The sequence below is a fragment of the Chrysemys picta genome, chromosome 10, assembly GCF_011386835.1.
Source record: "Chrysemys picta bellii isolate R12L10 chromosome 10, ASM1138683v2, whole genome shotgun sequence".
Lineage (NCBI taxonomy): Eukaryota > Metazoa > Chordata > Testudines > Emydidae > Chrysemys > Chrysemys picta.
The window spans coordinates 21,303,932-21,316,815 of NC_088800.1; the positions used below are offsets into that span (position 1 = coordinate 21,303,932).

Below are 12,884 nucleotides of genomic sequence, written 5' to 3' on the forward strand. Positions count from 1 at the left end.
TGTGTCATGGTTATAGGGCTAACTACACCTCAGTCCCCTTTCTGGGCTCACTGAGCACACTTCCTTAGGTGTCAAACCTCATGACTTTACCTACCTCAGGGTGGAATTTCACAATTCTCCCACTCTGAGATCAGTCCCTGGGCCACAGTACCTTGTGCATACACCCTGCTTACCCAGCGAGTCTGAGTTCTGGCACGTGCTGTTCTTCCCTTTGGGCGTCTGTGACCAGGGGTATACAATGATCAGGTAGCTTCTTAAGCCAAAAGTTTGTTCATTTAGCAGTAGGAGTAAAGCATAAGTCAGAAAAGTTTTTAAAACAATGGTTTACATGTATATTTTACCTAAAGTCTTCCCATGGTAATTAAGCAAGCCTAACTTTTTCAGACTCCCCAACAAATTCCTGTGTCTCAGTCTTGTTCCCCTGAACGTCTACTGCCCATCTCTTGAGATGTCCTCCCTCTCTAAACCTGGATCCTTTGCACAGCAAAGGGAAGCTCCTTGCACCTTCTCCTCCCCACGCATAGCCATGACAGAACAAGGAGTAATGGTCTCAAGTTGCAGTGCGGGAGGTTTAGGTTGGATAGTAGGAAAAACTTTTTCACTAGGAGGGTGGTGAAGCACTGGAATGGATTACCTAGGGAGGTGGTGGAATCTCCTTCCTTAGAGGTTTTTAAGGTCAGGTTTGACAAAGCTCTGGCTGGGATGATTTAGTTGGGGATTGGTCCTGCTTTGAGCAGGGGGTTGGACTAGATGACCTCCTGAGGTCCCTTCCAACCCTGATATTCTATGGTTCTATGCAGCACCAAAGGCTAGCTTGTGCATCTGCCACATGTACTTGTAGTTTCAATTTCAATAATTACCTCAATATAGAAATCAATATAATTTTATTTTAAAAAGTGGTGTAGGAAATAAAGCCAAAAATAAACAAACTAGAAGGAGAGAAAAGATAGCGTTACAAACCAAGTCTTCAAACCTAATAGGATTCTTTTTTCTTCCCTAATTGTACAGTACTTAGAGTAATCACATTTGAGAACTGGTGATGGATTTTTTCTCAGTTGACATGACATATGATGTGGTAGATGCTACAATGTTTTCTCCTATAAACTACACATCTCTGAGATCTCAGTTATGCTACAAAGCCTGCTTCAGTCTACTTACCCTTTCTTAGTGCTGTCACCATCTACCTTAGGGTATGTCTACACTACGAGGGTACTTCGATGTCACTTAAATCAAATATGTGGAATCGATATTACAAAGTCGAACGTGTGTTTCCACACTAAGGACAGTAATTCGACTGTGTGAGTCCACACTAATGGGGCAAGCGTCGACATTGGAAGCGGTGCACTGTGGGCAGCTATCCCACAGTTCCCGCAGTCCCCACTGCCCATTGGAATTCTGGGTCAAGCCCCTAATGCCTGCTGGGGAAAAAAATGTGTCGAGGATGGTTTTGGGTAACTGTCGTCATCCAACCGTCACTCCAGCCCTCCCTCCCTGAAAGCACCGGCGGGCAATCAGTTCGCGCACTTTTCTGGTGATTGACAGCGCGGACGCCATAGCACTGCAAGCATGGAGCCCGCTGCGACCATCGCTGCAGTTATGGCCGTTGTCAACACCTCGCACCTTATCAGCCACCTTTTCCAGAGGCAGATGGTGAGAAATCGGGCGAGGAGGCTACGGCAGCGCGATGAGGACATGAAGTCTGAGAGTGGCACAGACCTGTCACAAAGCACGGGACCCCGCGCCGTGGACATCATGGTGGCAATGGGTCATGTTGATGCCGTGGAACGGCGATTCTGGGCACGTGAAACAAGCACTGACTGGTGGGACTGCATAGTGCTGCAGGTCTGGGATGAATCCCAGTGGCTGAGAAACTTTCGCATGCGGAAGGGAACTTTCCTTGAACTTTGTGAGTTGCTGTCCCCTGCCCTGAAGCGCAAGGACACCCGGATGCGAGCAGCCCTGATTGTCCAGAAGCGAGTGGCCATAGCCCTCTGGAAACTTGCCACGCCAGACAGCTACCGGTCAGTCGCGAACCACTTTGGCGTGGGCAAATCTACCGTGGGGGTTGTTGTGATGCAAGTAGCCAAGGCAATCGTTGATGTACTGCTGTCAAAGGTAGTGACCCTGGGAAACGTGGAGGTGATCATAGATGGCTTCGTAGTGATGGGATTCCCAAACTGCGGTGGGGCTATAGATGGAACTCACATCCCTATCCTGGGACCGGACCACCAGGCCAGCCAGTACATTAATCGAAAGGGCTACTTTTCCATGGTGCTGCAAGCACTGGTGGACCACAGGGGACGTTTTACCAACATCTACGTCGGATGGCCGGGAAGGTTCATGACGCTCGTGTTTTCAGGAACTCTGGTCTGTTTAGACGGCTGCAGGAAGGTACTTACTTCCTGGACCACAAAATAACTGTTGGGGATGTGGAGATGCCTATAGTGATCCTCGGGGACCTCATGAAGCCCTATACAGGCACCCTGGACAGTGAAAAGGACCTCTTCAACTACTGTCTGAGCAAGTGCAGAATGGTGGTGGAGTGTGCTTTTGGACGTCTCAAGGGGAGATGGAGAAGCTTATTGACTCGCTCCGATCTCAGCGAAACCAATATCCCCATTGTTATTGCAGCTTGCTGTGTGCTCCACAATCTGTGTGAGAGCAAGGGGGAGACCTTTATGGCGGGGTGGGAGGTTGAGGCAAATCGCCTGGCTGCTTATTACGCCCAGCCAGACAGCCGTGCGATTAGAAGAGCCCAGCGGGACACGCTGTGCATCCGGGAGGCTTTGAAAGCTAGGTTCCTGAGTGAGCAGGGTAACCTGTGACAATTTTGTTGGTTTACAGAGAAGCTGAACCTGCCCCCGTTTCTTTACCCAGTGACTGTTCACTATCCTCTCCAGTTTCATACCCCGTTCACCCCGTTCACCCCCTTCCAACCCACGTTTAAAAATAAAATCACTGAAAATTTGTTAGTGAACAACGTTTTCTTTATTACTGTTTTTGCGGTAAAGTGTTGAAACTGGGACGCAGACTGTGGTGGGGAGCGGGTGTAGTGTACTGATGCAAAGGACGCTTCTAAACTCGAGGAATGCCAGGCTCCTGCTTCTACAGTGGTCCGCACTGGCGGACTGATTGTTTGAACGGAGCCTGCCACCCCTCCTGTTCGGGACTCTGTGTGTGGGGGCTATGTGACTTTGTGGCAGGGGGAGGATGGTTACAGATTCCCTGCTGCGTGGCTCTGTGATCCAGGATAAGGACCGCTGCATAAGATCTGTAACTGCCCTCCCCCGCCACAAAGTCACATAGCCGCCCCCCCCCCCAGACAATGAAAACCACCTCCCAGACTGACCAGGGTGCCTAGTGACTGCACTGTGTGTGACCTGCTGCTGAACCTGCCCCCGTGTCTGTACCAGCCACCTTTCCCCCCCTTAAAACAGACTGTCCTCTAAAAAAACATGATGGAAACAGCAATTAACAGAAACGTATTTTTTATTAGCAAATGGACAGTTAGGGGATGAAACTGGGATGGGGGCTTGGGTGAGGCGGGAAGGAAAGGACTTATCAAATTTTGGGGAATGACAGCCTTCTGCCACATGAGCAGTCTGCAGGGGTTGAGTGACAGTTTTCACGAGCTCTGCAGCCCCTCCTTCTTGGTACTTTCGGTGAGGGGGGTATGGGACTTTGTGGCGGGGGACGGTGGTTACAGATAGACTGCAGCGGGGCTCTGTCCTCCTGCCTCCGGTCCTGCAGAACATCCACAAGGCGCCGGAGTATGTCCGTTTGCTCCCTCAGTCCAAGCAGTGTTTGAGTCGCCTGCTGGTCTTCCTGCTGCCACCTCTCCTCCCGTTCTCTGTGTGCTCGCTGGTATTGGGACATGTTCTCCCTCCACTGACTCTGCAGGGTTGCCTCGGCTTGGGAGCAGCCCATAAGTTCTGAGAACATGTCGTCCCGTGTCCTTTTCTTTCTACGCCTAATCTGCGACAGCCTCTGGGAGTCTGATGACAGGGTAGGTCGGGAGACAGCCACAGCTGTGGGATGGGAAAAAGGGAGCAATGATACCGGAGTACTTGATGGTAGCCTGGCGCGGAAACGTTTCATACTACGGAGGACACAACATGGCCGCTCTGCCAAGGAACCTCATGCAAAGGCTTTCCAATTACCTCCAGGAGAGCTTCATGGAGATGTCCCCTGAGGATTTCTGCTCTATCCCCGGACATATTGACCAAATTTTACTGTAGCTGCACTGGCAAGGGCTAAACAGTAGAGCGCCTAGGGCAAACCAATCAAGATATACCGGACATTGTTAGATTTTTTTGCAGCAGTTGCACTACCAAAGACTAGAACTTTAAGTGCCTAGGACAATCTAATCATGAAAAAGCCACAGTTAATATTAATATTCTTTTCAAAATAAATGTTTACATGTTTAATCCACTTACCGGCTGATCCTTCCCCTGATTCTGGGTCCGGGTTAACGCCTGGGGACGGTTGGTACGGGATCTCTGTGAGGGTGATGAAGAGATCCTGGCTGTCTGGGAAATCAGCGTTGTAAGCGCTGTCGACTGCCTCGTCCTCCTCATCTCCTTCCTCATCTTCCCCATCCACTACCATCTCAGAGGAAGCGGGCGTGGACAATATCCCATCCTCAGAGTCCACGGTCAGTGGTGGGGTAGTGGTGGCGGCCGCACCTAGGATGGAATGCAGTGCCTCGTAGAAACGGCATGTCTGCGGCTGGGATCCAGAGCGCCCGTTTGCCTCTTTGGTCTTCTGGTAGCCTTGTCTCAGCTCCTTGATTTTCACGCGGCATTGCGTTGCATCCCGGCTGTATCCTCTCTCTGTCATGGCTTTGGAGATCTTCTCGTAGATCTTTGCATTCCGTCTTTTCGATCGCAGCTCCGAAAGCACGGACTCATCGCCCCACACAGCGATCAGATCCAAGACTTCCCGATCAGTCCATGCCGGGGCCCTCTTTCTATTCTGAGATTGCATGGCCATCTCTGCTGGAGAGCTATGCATCGTTGCCAGTGCTGCTGAGCTTGCCACGATGTCCAAACAGGAAATGAGATTCAAACTGCCCAGACAGGAAAAGGAATTCAAATTTTCCCGGGGCTTTTCCTGTGTGTCTGGTCAGAGCATCTGAGCTCGGACTGCTGTCCAGAGCGTCAACAGAGTGGTGCACTGTGGGATAGCTCCAGGAGCTATTAGCGTCGATTTCCATCCATACCTACCCTAATTCGACATGGCCATGTCGAATTTAGCGCTACTCCCCTCGTTGGGGAGGAGTACAGAAGTTGAATTTAGGAGACCTCTATGTCGAACTAAATAGCTTTGTTGTGTGGACGGGTGCAGAGTTAATTCGATTTAGCGCTGCTAAATTCGACATAACCTGCTAGTGTAGACCAGGCCTTAGAGAAAGAAGAAGAGATGTAAGGGGACTATTTCATGTTCACTTTATGAATGAATTTAGTTATACAATATCTCATAAGATGAGAATATCTTCTTGTGAAGTGTACTGTGAGCATTTCTAGTGCTGACAAAATGAATGAGACTTTTCTGACAATGCGGTACAATGACACTATGTTTTCTATTAATTTAATATAAATCACTGTGCTAATCTTTGTAGATTTAAATCAGAAATGAGCTGTGTGAATGATACAGAGATTAGCTTCTTTTATTTGTGAACACTACTACAAAAATCCTATAGATTTTTTATTTTAATAAGAACGGTTTGGGACTTTAAGTGTGGCAGACTCTGATCTCAGTTACACCAACATAAATCTGGAGTAATTCCATTGACTGCAATAGACCTACTTCATACTTACATGGGTGTCAATGATTGTCTCTATGTGGCTGAAAGAAATGTTACACATATGAATATTCAATATCTTTCAACCTCACTTCATCTGATCAATTGAACTGTTGAAAATCAGTCCTTATAAAACCTTCATGCTCTTTTTTACATTATTTTCAAAGACTTCATTTTAGTTTCCTCTATAAATCTTTTTAGACCACTGATTTGTCAGTTTTTTGGCTCTAATGTATCCCATGGGCATTTAAACAAAGAAAATGATAAGTAAATGGGATACAAGTTTGTAGTAGGTGGAAGTCAGTACAACTGTTTTTCCTATCAACATATGTACACATATATAGAGCTTCTTCATATTCCAGATGTTCAAGCATATGGAGACAACAGATTCAATGAGTTGGAACCTCTTGATACAATTATTCCGGTGACAAACTCTCTAGCTGTATAGTTCATTGAGAGTTTTTTAGCCTTGCCAAAGTAGCTGCAGTTGCCATTCACAGATGTGCCCACACCTGCATTTCCACCCATACCATTTATTACACTACAAAAGAATAATAAGTTTAAGAAATGAGTCATGTGCCATATGTGGTCTATCCTCCCACTGATGAGCAAAAGATTTATGTGGGTAAGTCCCACTAAGAACAAATTCATTGGAAAATTACTTGTGCATCAAGTGGCTATCAGACCTTCACGTATGGATAACAGCCACCAGTTTTTATGACACATCCTATTTTGTAAATTCAAAAGAATGTTTCATCCACGAGTCATTTTTTTGTCCTAGCAAAATCCTGGGATTTTTAGTGTCACACAAAGATGTTGGGCACATTAATCACTGCAAAGTTTCTACCAAATAGTTCATTATTTGGCCCATCTGTGTATCAGTATAAATTCAATACAATAAGTGATGTCCATGTACTTATAACAATCTCATAAACTAAGCAATACCAGTCTTATTATTTGACTAGGAGAAGTCAATGAAAATCTAGGTTCTGTAGAAAGTATACTATTCCAAATGCAGGAGGTAGTACTGTACTCTTTAGTAGATACTGATTGAACAAATACCCTATTATAATGCTAAAGGATCATTACTATGTTTTAGGTGCCAACTTTTAACAGAGACATAAAAATAGAGGTCTCTGCTAACATGATCATTAAAGCTCCCATGGCATTTTTCATAAGAGTAGTTGTGTCCTAGCCAATTTCCAACATTCTGCCTACCTAAAATGATCCTATATTTTCAACTAGATAAAGTAAATGCTTTCTATTTACCATTGTGTAGTATTGTTACATGGTATTGAAGAGCTGCCCTGTTTCATTTCAAAGCTGGCTGCATTTCAATAATGGGGTAAAACATAGAACATTACCTTGTCACCATTGTGGCAAAAAGAATTGTATAAAATATAAGTGGTTATTATTGTCTTTTAGTACTCTGCCTTTTTCCTAATCCTTCCAAATCTGAATTTTGCCCAAATAAAAAATTTGAGACTTATGAACATGCATAATAAATATGGTAATGGTCACTCCTGAATGAGTTTTAATAAGCCAATATAGGTGCTAGGCAATCTTAATAATTATCCTTGAGAGGTAATTACTCATTTAGTGATTTTTTTCAGATAATGGAAGTTCCTCAAGCAGCTCACGATTTCTATTAATTTCTTTGTTAATCAAAATAACTCAATTGTTTTTGCAACTTTTAAAATAAATTACACTGTGCATTGATCAAAAACTATTCCCCGAAAATGTTTTAAACTTCATATTCAAAATTTGAGTGGTGTGGGTTAGGTGTTATTGATCTGTAAATCACCTTGTACTGTTTCTGTTCTCTGAGTGTATGAAAATAAATCAGGAGCATGGTTTAAAGAAGCTACTGGGCTCTGTATGTGTTTGGGAAAGGTAGAAAATAAGCAGGATTAGGGAATATTAAAACTTTTTCCATTCTGAGCCACAGTACTTTCTCTAAACCTCATTCCTAGAAAAAAAAGTGGGCTACTGTAACATTTATTTGCTTGAGGTACAATTTAAACTTAATTTTCTCATATCACAGTCACAAAATGTAAGTCTGTGTAAATATGGTCATAGTTGTGAAGTTTGTGGTCAGATCCTTGTTTGGTTTAATTGCCTCTCTACTATGAGTCTGGCAAGGGGTTTTGCGAACCTCATCCCTTTTGCTCATCTACAATTAAATATTCTACTTTTGATTCAAATAGTCAAGCTTATGAGCTAGAAATGCCTTTCCCACATCGTTTGTGTAAGAATATCCAATATGAATTCTTTTTAAAATTCAAGCAGCTGCTTATGGAAAATATCTTATGATATTCATCTGGCTCTGCAGTCCATAAAGGAGGACTACAAAACCTGCATATCTATTCTAAAAGTCTGAAGTTAATCATAAGCTCAAAAACTCTTGGCTAATATTGCTGTTTGTTACCTTCTCTGGAAAGAACAAGTACAACCACAGTGACGATTCTGCTGTCTTTTAAGTAAAGACAGAAGCCAGTTCAGGGAGAAACAATAAAAAGTTTCAGAGTTAAATTTGCCTACATGCTGTACAGAAGTGTCCTTACCAGTCTTGCATTTACCTACCGTCTGTCCAAGGCAGGTGGCCTGGCCTACAAATCCATGATGTCCACTAAATCTGATGACAGTCTTATTAAGTTACCTTAACAATGGCAAAACACCATAGCATTTCACTAGAACGTAGATATTTAAGCAAGTAATGAAATCAGAATCTGCTCCTTTTGGCAGGTTCTCCACCTCAGCACCATACTGTACTTTTTAAAATGTTGACTGTGATTTCCTGAGGTTTGAGAGTGGGGATGGGAGGACAGGATAAAATATGCTGTTCTAGCAGTCTCTTCCCACTCCCCAAAATACCAGTTCTCTTTCCGGACCCATTTCCCCACCCTTGTAATTCCAACTGCACAGGAGTTCCATTGACTTGGCAGCTTCCTAGCTAGTCTCTCCCTGCAACTGCTGTAAAGAAGAACAGGATAGTCCGTCTGTCCCGTCTTTGCACACCATACGACTTCCTCTCCAGAGACAGCAGAAACAAGTAAATAACCCTTCCTCTTCTTCCATGGAGAAGACAGAGGAAAAGTAAGATAATTATTCCATTTCCTTAGGATCACTATTATAAAATAGCTGATAATAATGTATGGGAAGCTGCATTTATGAACCATTATCTATTCACTTTCCTACTTTAATGGTGCATTGTATATGTATTACATTTCTATACTTACTGTAGTTAATTAAACCCTTTAAAATGTGACACAAAATAAATAGGAGATTATATAAAATAAAAGGCTTTTGGAAATCTGAAATGTAGTTTTTTGGGTAAAGGGTGGGACACACCCTACTGATATAACACATTTGACCTTTTTGTATTTCATTCTATGCTGTTTGCTCCAATTTAGATCTCTGCCATTTTATGTTGTTGATTACTAATACTGTATTTTTCATTGAGGAGTTTAAAAAGTGCACACAATTAGAATTTTTGTCCTGTATTATACAAACTGAATAGAACATAATAAAATATTATGGCATCAAAGTAATACAATAACATTTTCGTATCTTTTCTATTACAGACATACCCCTCTTCTCTTCTACCCCACTATAAAACAGGCTGAGTAGAAAGGGATGGCATACATTTCTGTTTGTAAAAGGAGCTCCATTCACATTTCCATGGTGACATTCACAGCTCTTTTCTTTGTTACTCAGGAGTAAAATGTGCAGGATCTCTGCCACATACTAGAAATGCCAGTACTTGCCATTTTAATTGCAAAAAGTCCTTCCCCCACTTCTAATTCTATTATTTTTGTTGTGCTTGCTTGCCAACTTCCTTGGAATAACTGGCTCCCTCACAATACCCAACTTCTAGCTGAGAGGGCAGGAAGCATAGCCTTCTCCAAAGCTACTGTCACTGGCTCAAATCCTGCTGCCCTCAGTTTTTACTAAATCCTTACTCAGGCAAAACTCCCTTGATTGCAGTCTTTGTAGTGTTAGTTCCAGACTAGGAGAGAGACAAGGTAGGTTACAGTGAGAATTTTGACTGAGTAAAAACTGAGTCATGACTTTAAGATCTGACCCACTACAAAGGCATATAAAGGTTATAAAGGCATCAATGGGACTACTCATATGAGTAAGTATTATTCCACCTAAATAAGGACTGCAGAATCAGGATTACAGTGTTCAATTAGCATTGTCCTGGAGACCAAATTTTCCATCCCTAATACTATGTTAGTTTACTACTGACCTACTGAGGGGATGTCTTAGGAAGGCTTCAGCTAGGGAGTCTATTGTTGCATCTCAGTTATAATAGTCATCATTTTCATCCATGTAGGCATTCAGCTGAAAAGGAAATAAAGAGCTGTTGGTTTGTCTTTATACTGCTCACTCCCCAGGTTACAGACTGCAGTAAAAATACTGGGATAGATTCTCAGCTAGCATAAATTGGCATAGCTCCAGCTGAGAATCTGCCCCCCCCCTTTTTTTTTAAATGTTTCATCATGTTCTTCTTTTTAATGGAATGCTAATTCTTCCTGCACTGCAAATGCAATATTCCCTTTTCTCTACTATGTCCGGATCATTTTCCTGTAGTTTTGCAGAGAGTGAAACCTGAGTCCTGTTGTGTCAGCCTTAAAAATCAAATCAATCATATGCACATTTCAACAGCACGTTGTATACAAATGCCCTAGGGCAAATGCACAAAGATTGTAAAATACAATAAAATAAATATTTAAAAAGCTAACTAAGACAAATGGATTTTTCATTTTGACCTAAAAATAGACAGCATTTTGGAGTTGTAAAACATAAAGGAATCACATTTCATTGCTGTGGAGTACAGTGAGTAAATGGATATGATCCATTAGATTGTCTGTACAAGTAGAATAGATAAAAGCTATTTAAGAAGCGGAACAAAGCCCCTTGATTAAGTCTCCAAAAGACAGAACCAAGACATGCAAAGCCTTGTAAGTTGGTATCAGGACTTTAAAATCTAACGTATTATTACTGCAGGCCAATTAGGTTCTTTTCAAATAGGGGTAACACAATGGAAAGGCTCACCTAGTCTGGGAAGCTATTTTCAGCACCTTATAAATCCTGTACTTGAAAAAGCAACATTCAAGGGAAGTTGCTGGAATACTCACAAATAAAAAAACGGAAGCAGTCAAATTAAGATGAAGTGAAGAATATATATAAATTCTCTGTTTTTTTAAAATACAGGGCTTAATTGCCTTTTAGAAGTTTTGAAATAGAAAGCATAGTTGGTAAGGAAATGCATTTCCATCAGATAATCACATTTTCAAGTGACCTTTGTGTGCATTCTGCAGAGCTCACGTTTGCTTGCATAAATTAGGAAGTGAGGCGTACAAATATCGGAGGTTCATGTACTAGTATGAGTGTATGCATGAAGAAACATGGGCAAACAAAAATTTTGCAAGCCGTCTACTGGAGGCTAGTTGTAGATTTGGCCCTGATTTTGTTCCTGTGTTTAAAAGGAGGTGATATTAAAATGGCTATTTTTTGTTTTCACCTTTGCTTTATGCACCAGTATTACTAATATAAACCCAAGGCAGAGGCTATTGCGAACCTGGTAAGTGATGTTGCAGAATCAGCAGAGGGAGTGTAATATAAAAGCAACTGGTTAAAATTTTGGGTTTGAATTTGTTTTTTTTTGTTTTTTTAAATGATGGCCTTTTTGTCAGAATGGAAATTTCTGCAGGAAGTGTCCAATGTCAACAAAATTTTTTGGTAGGGTTGTTAAGAAACTAAACCCCATCCCCTAAAAATATTTTTTTATTACTACTATTTTCAGTAATTGATAGCCAAAGCATTCTGTCTGAGGGTTTTCAATTTTATGACAAAAACCTTAACTTTTGAAGAAATACATCAATGCAAATGATCATTTTTGTTGTCATTGAAAGTCTGCAGGAGAACAAAACAAATAAAAAACACACCAAAAACCAAAATACCCCAAACATTTTCTAACCAGCTCTTCAAGTAACCCTAGCTGTGAGTCTCTAAAAAGGAAGTCAAATGTTTGTGAGTGTCAAATATTGTTTTAATTTCTTGATGACAAGCAGGTGGATATAAATTTAGAAACACATCTGGATGATTTTTCAGTTCAGAACATAACATTTTTGGCCCAAATAACATATGTAGGGAAAAGAGAATGTCTCTTTAAAAGTTTGATGGTATTTACGTTTATAATGATTTATTTTGAGTTGCACCAGACATGATATCCCTTTTAGACTTTTGGCAGCCTTTGATACTGCTGATTACAATGTTATTTTAGTTTACTTCCTGTCTATTACGGTACTGTCTGGAATAAGGACAGGCTCACTTCCTCTTAGTGATCTATAGTGACATCATTAGAGGCCTTTACTTCTGCTTCTCCTTAAGGTGTACCACAAGTTTTAATATTAGGATTTTTGGCCAAAAGTAAGTAGTGATTCTTTGGTGCCCCACTTGAAAGACTTAAAAGGGTCTGATTTATTTTAAAGTGCTGAAGACCCAGCCTCTAAAATTCAGGTCTCTTTAATGTGTCAAGTTGGACCAAAAAAAAAAAAAGGCACCCACAATTAATCACATTTGAAATTTTTGGCACAATAAAGTGCAGGCTGCTATCTATGTATGCTATCTATGTATGTCCCTCGGTCCACGCCGCTTCCAGCAGCTCCCATTGGCCTGGAGCAGCAAACCGCAGCCAGTGGGAGCCACGATTGGCCGACCTGCGGACGCAGCAGGTAAACAAACCGGCCCGGCCCACCAGGGACTTTCCCTACACAAGCGGCATCCCAAGTTTGGGAAACACTGGATTAGATAATACTTAGTCCTGCTTTGAATGCAGGGGACTGGACTAGAAGGCCTCTTGAGGTCCCTTCCAGTCCTAAGATTCTATGATTAACCATACTTTTGTCACTTCTAGGCTGTACTGCTGCTGTGCACTGTACTTGGCGCTCCCCGAAGATCTTTCTGAGGCTACAAGCTGTGTTGAATGTGATGGCTGCCCAGCTGTAAAGTGGAACTGGCTGATATGAACATCATTGTATTACCTTCCTATTTTCTCCTGGATGTGGTTCAG

At 42.3% G+C, this 12,884-nt stretch overlaps 1 protein-coding gene across 1 annotated transcript in view; it reads right to left on the bottom strand.

The window, feature by feature from the left end:
* Positions 1–3,471: 3,471 nt before the first annotated feature.
* LOC122172334 (uncharacterized) overlaps positions 3,472–12,884 on the bottom strand; it is a 169,428-nt gene continuing 160,015 nt past the window's right edge. Inside the window, exons 3-5 of the mRNA XM_065559407.1 lie at positions 10,056–10,150; positions 4,437–5,402; positions 3,472–4,028 (exon numbers count right to left, since the gene is read on the bottom strand). Coding sequence (XP_065415479.1) covers positions 3,562–4,028; positions 4,437–5,013 — 1,044 coding nt within the window. The 5' untranslated portion in view covers positions 5,014–5,402; positions 10,056–10,150 and the 3' untranslated portion in view covers positions 3,472–3,561. The remainder of the gene's footprint in view (positions 4,029–4,436; positions 5,403–10,055; positions 10,151–12,884) is intronic.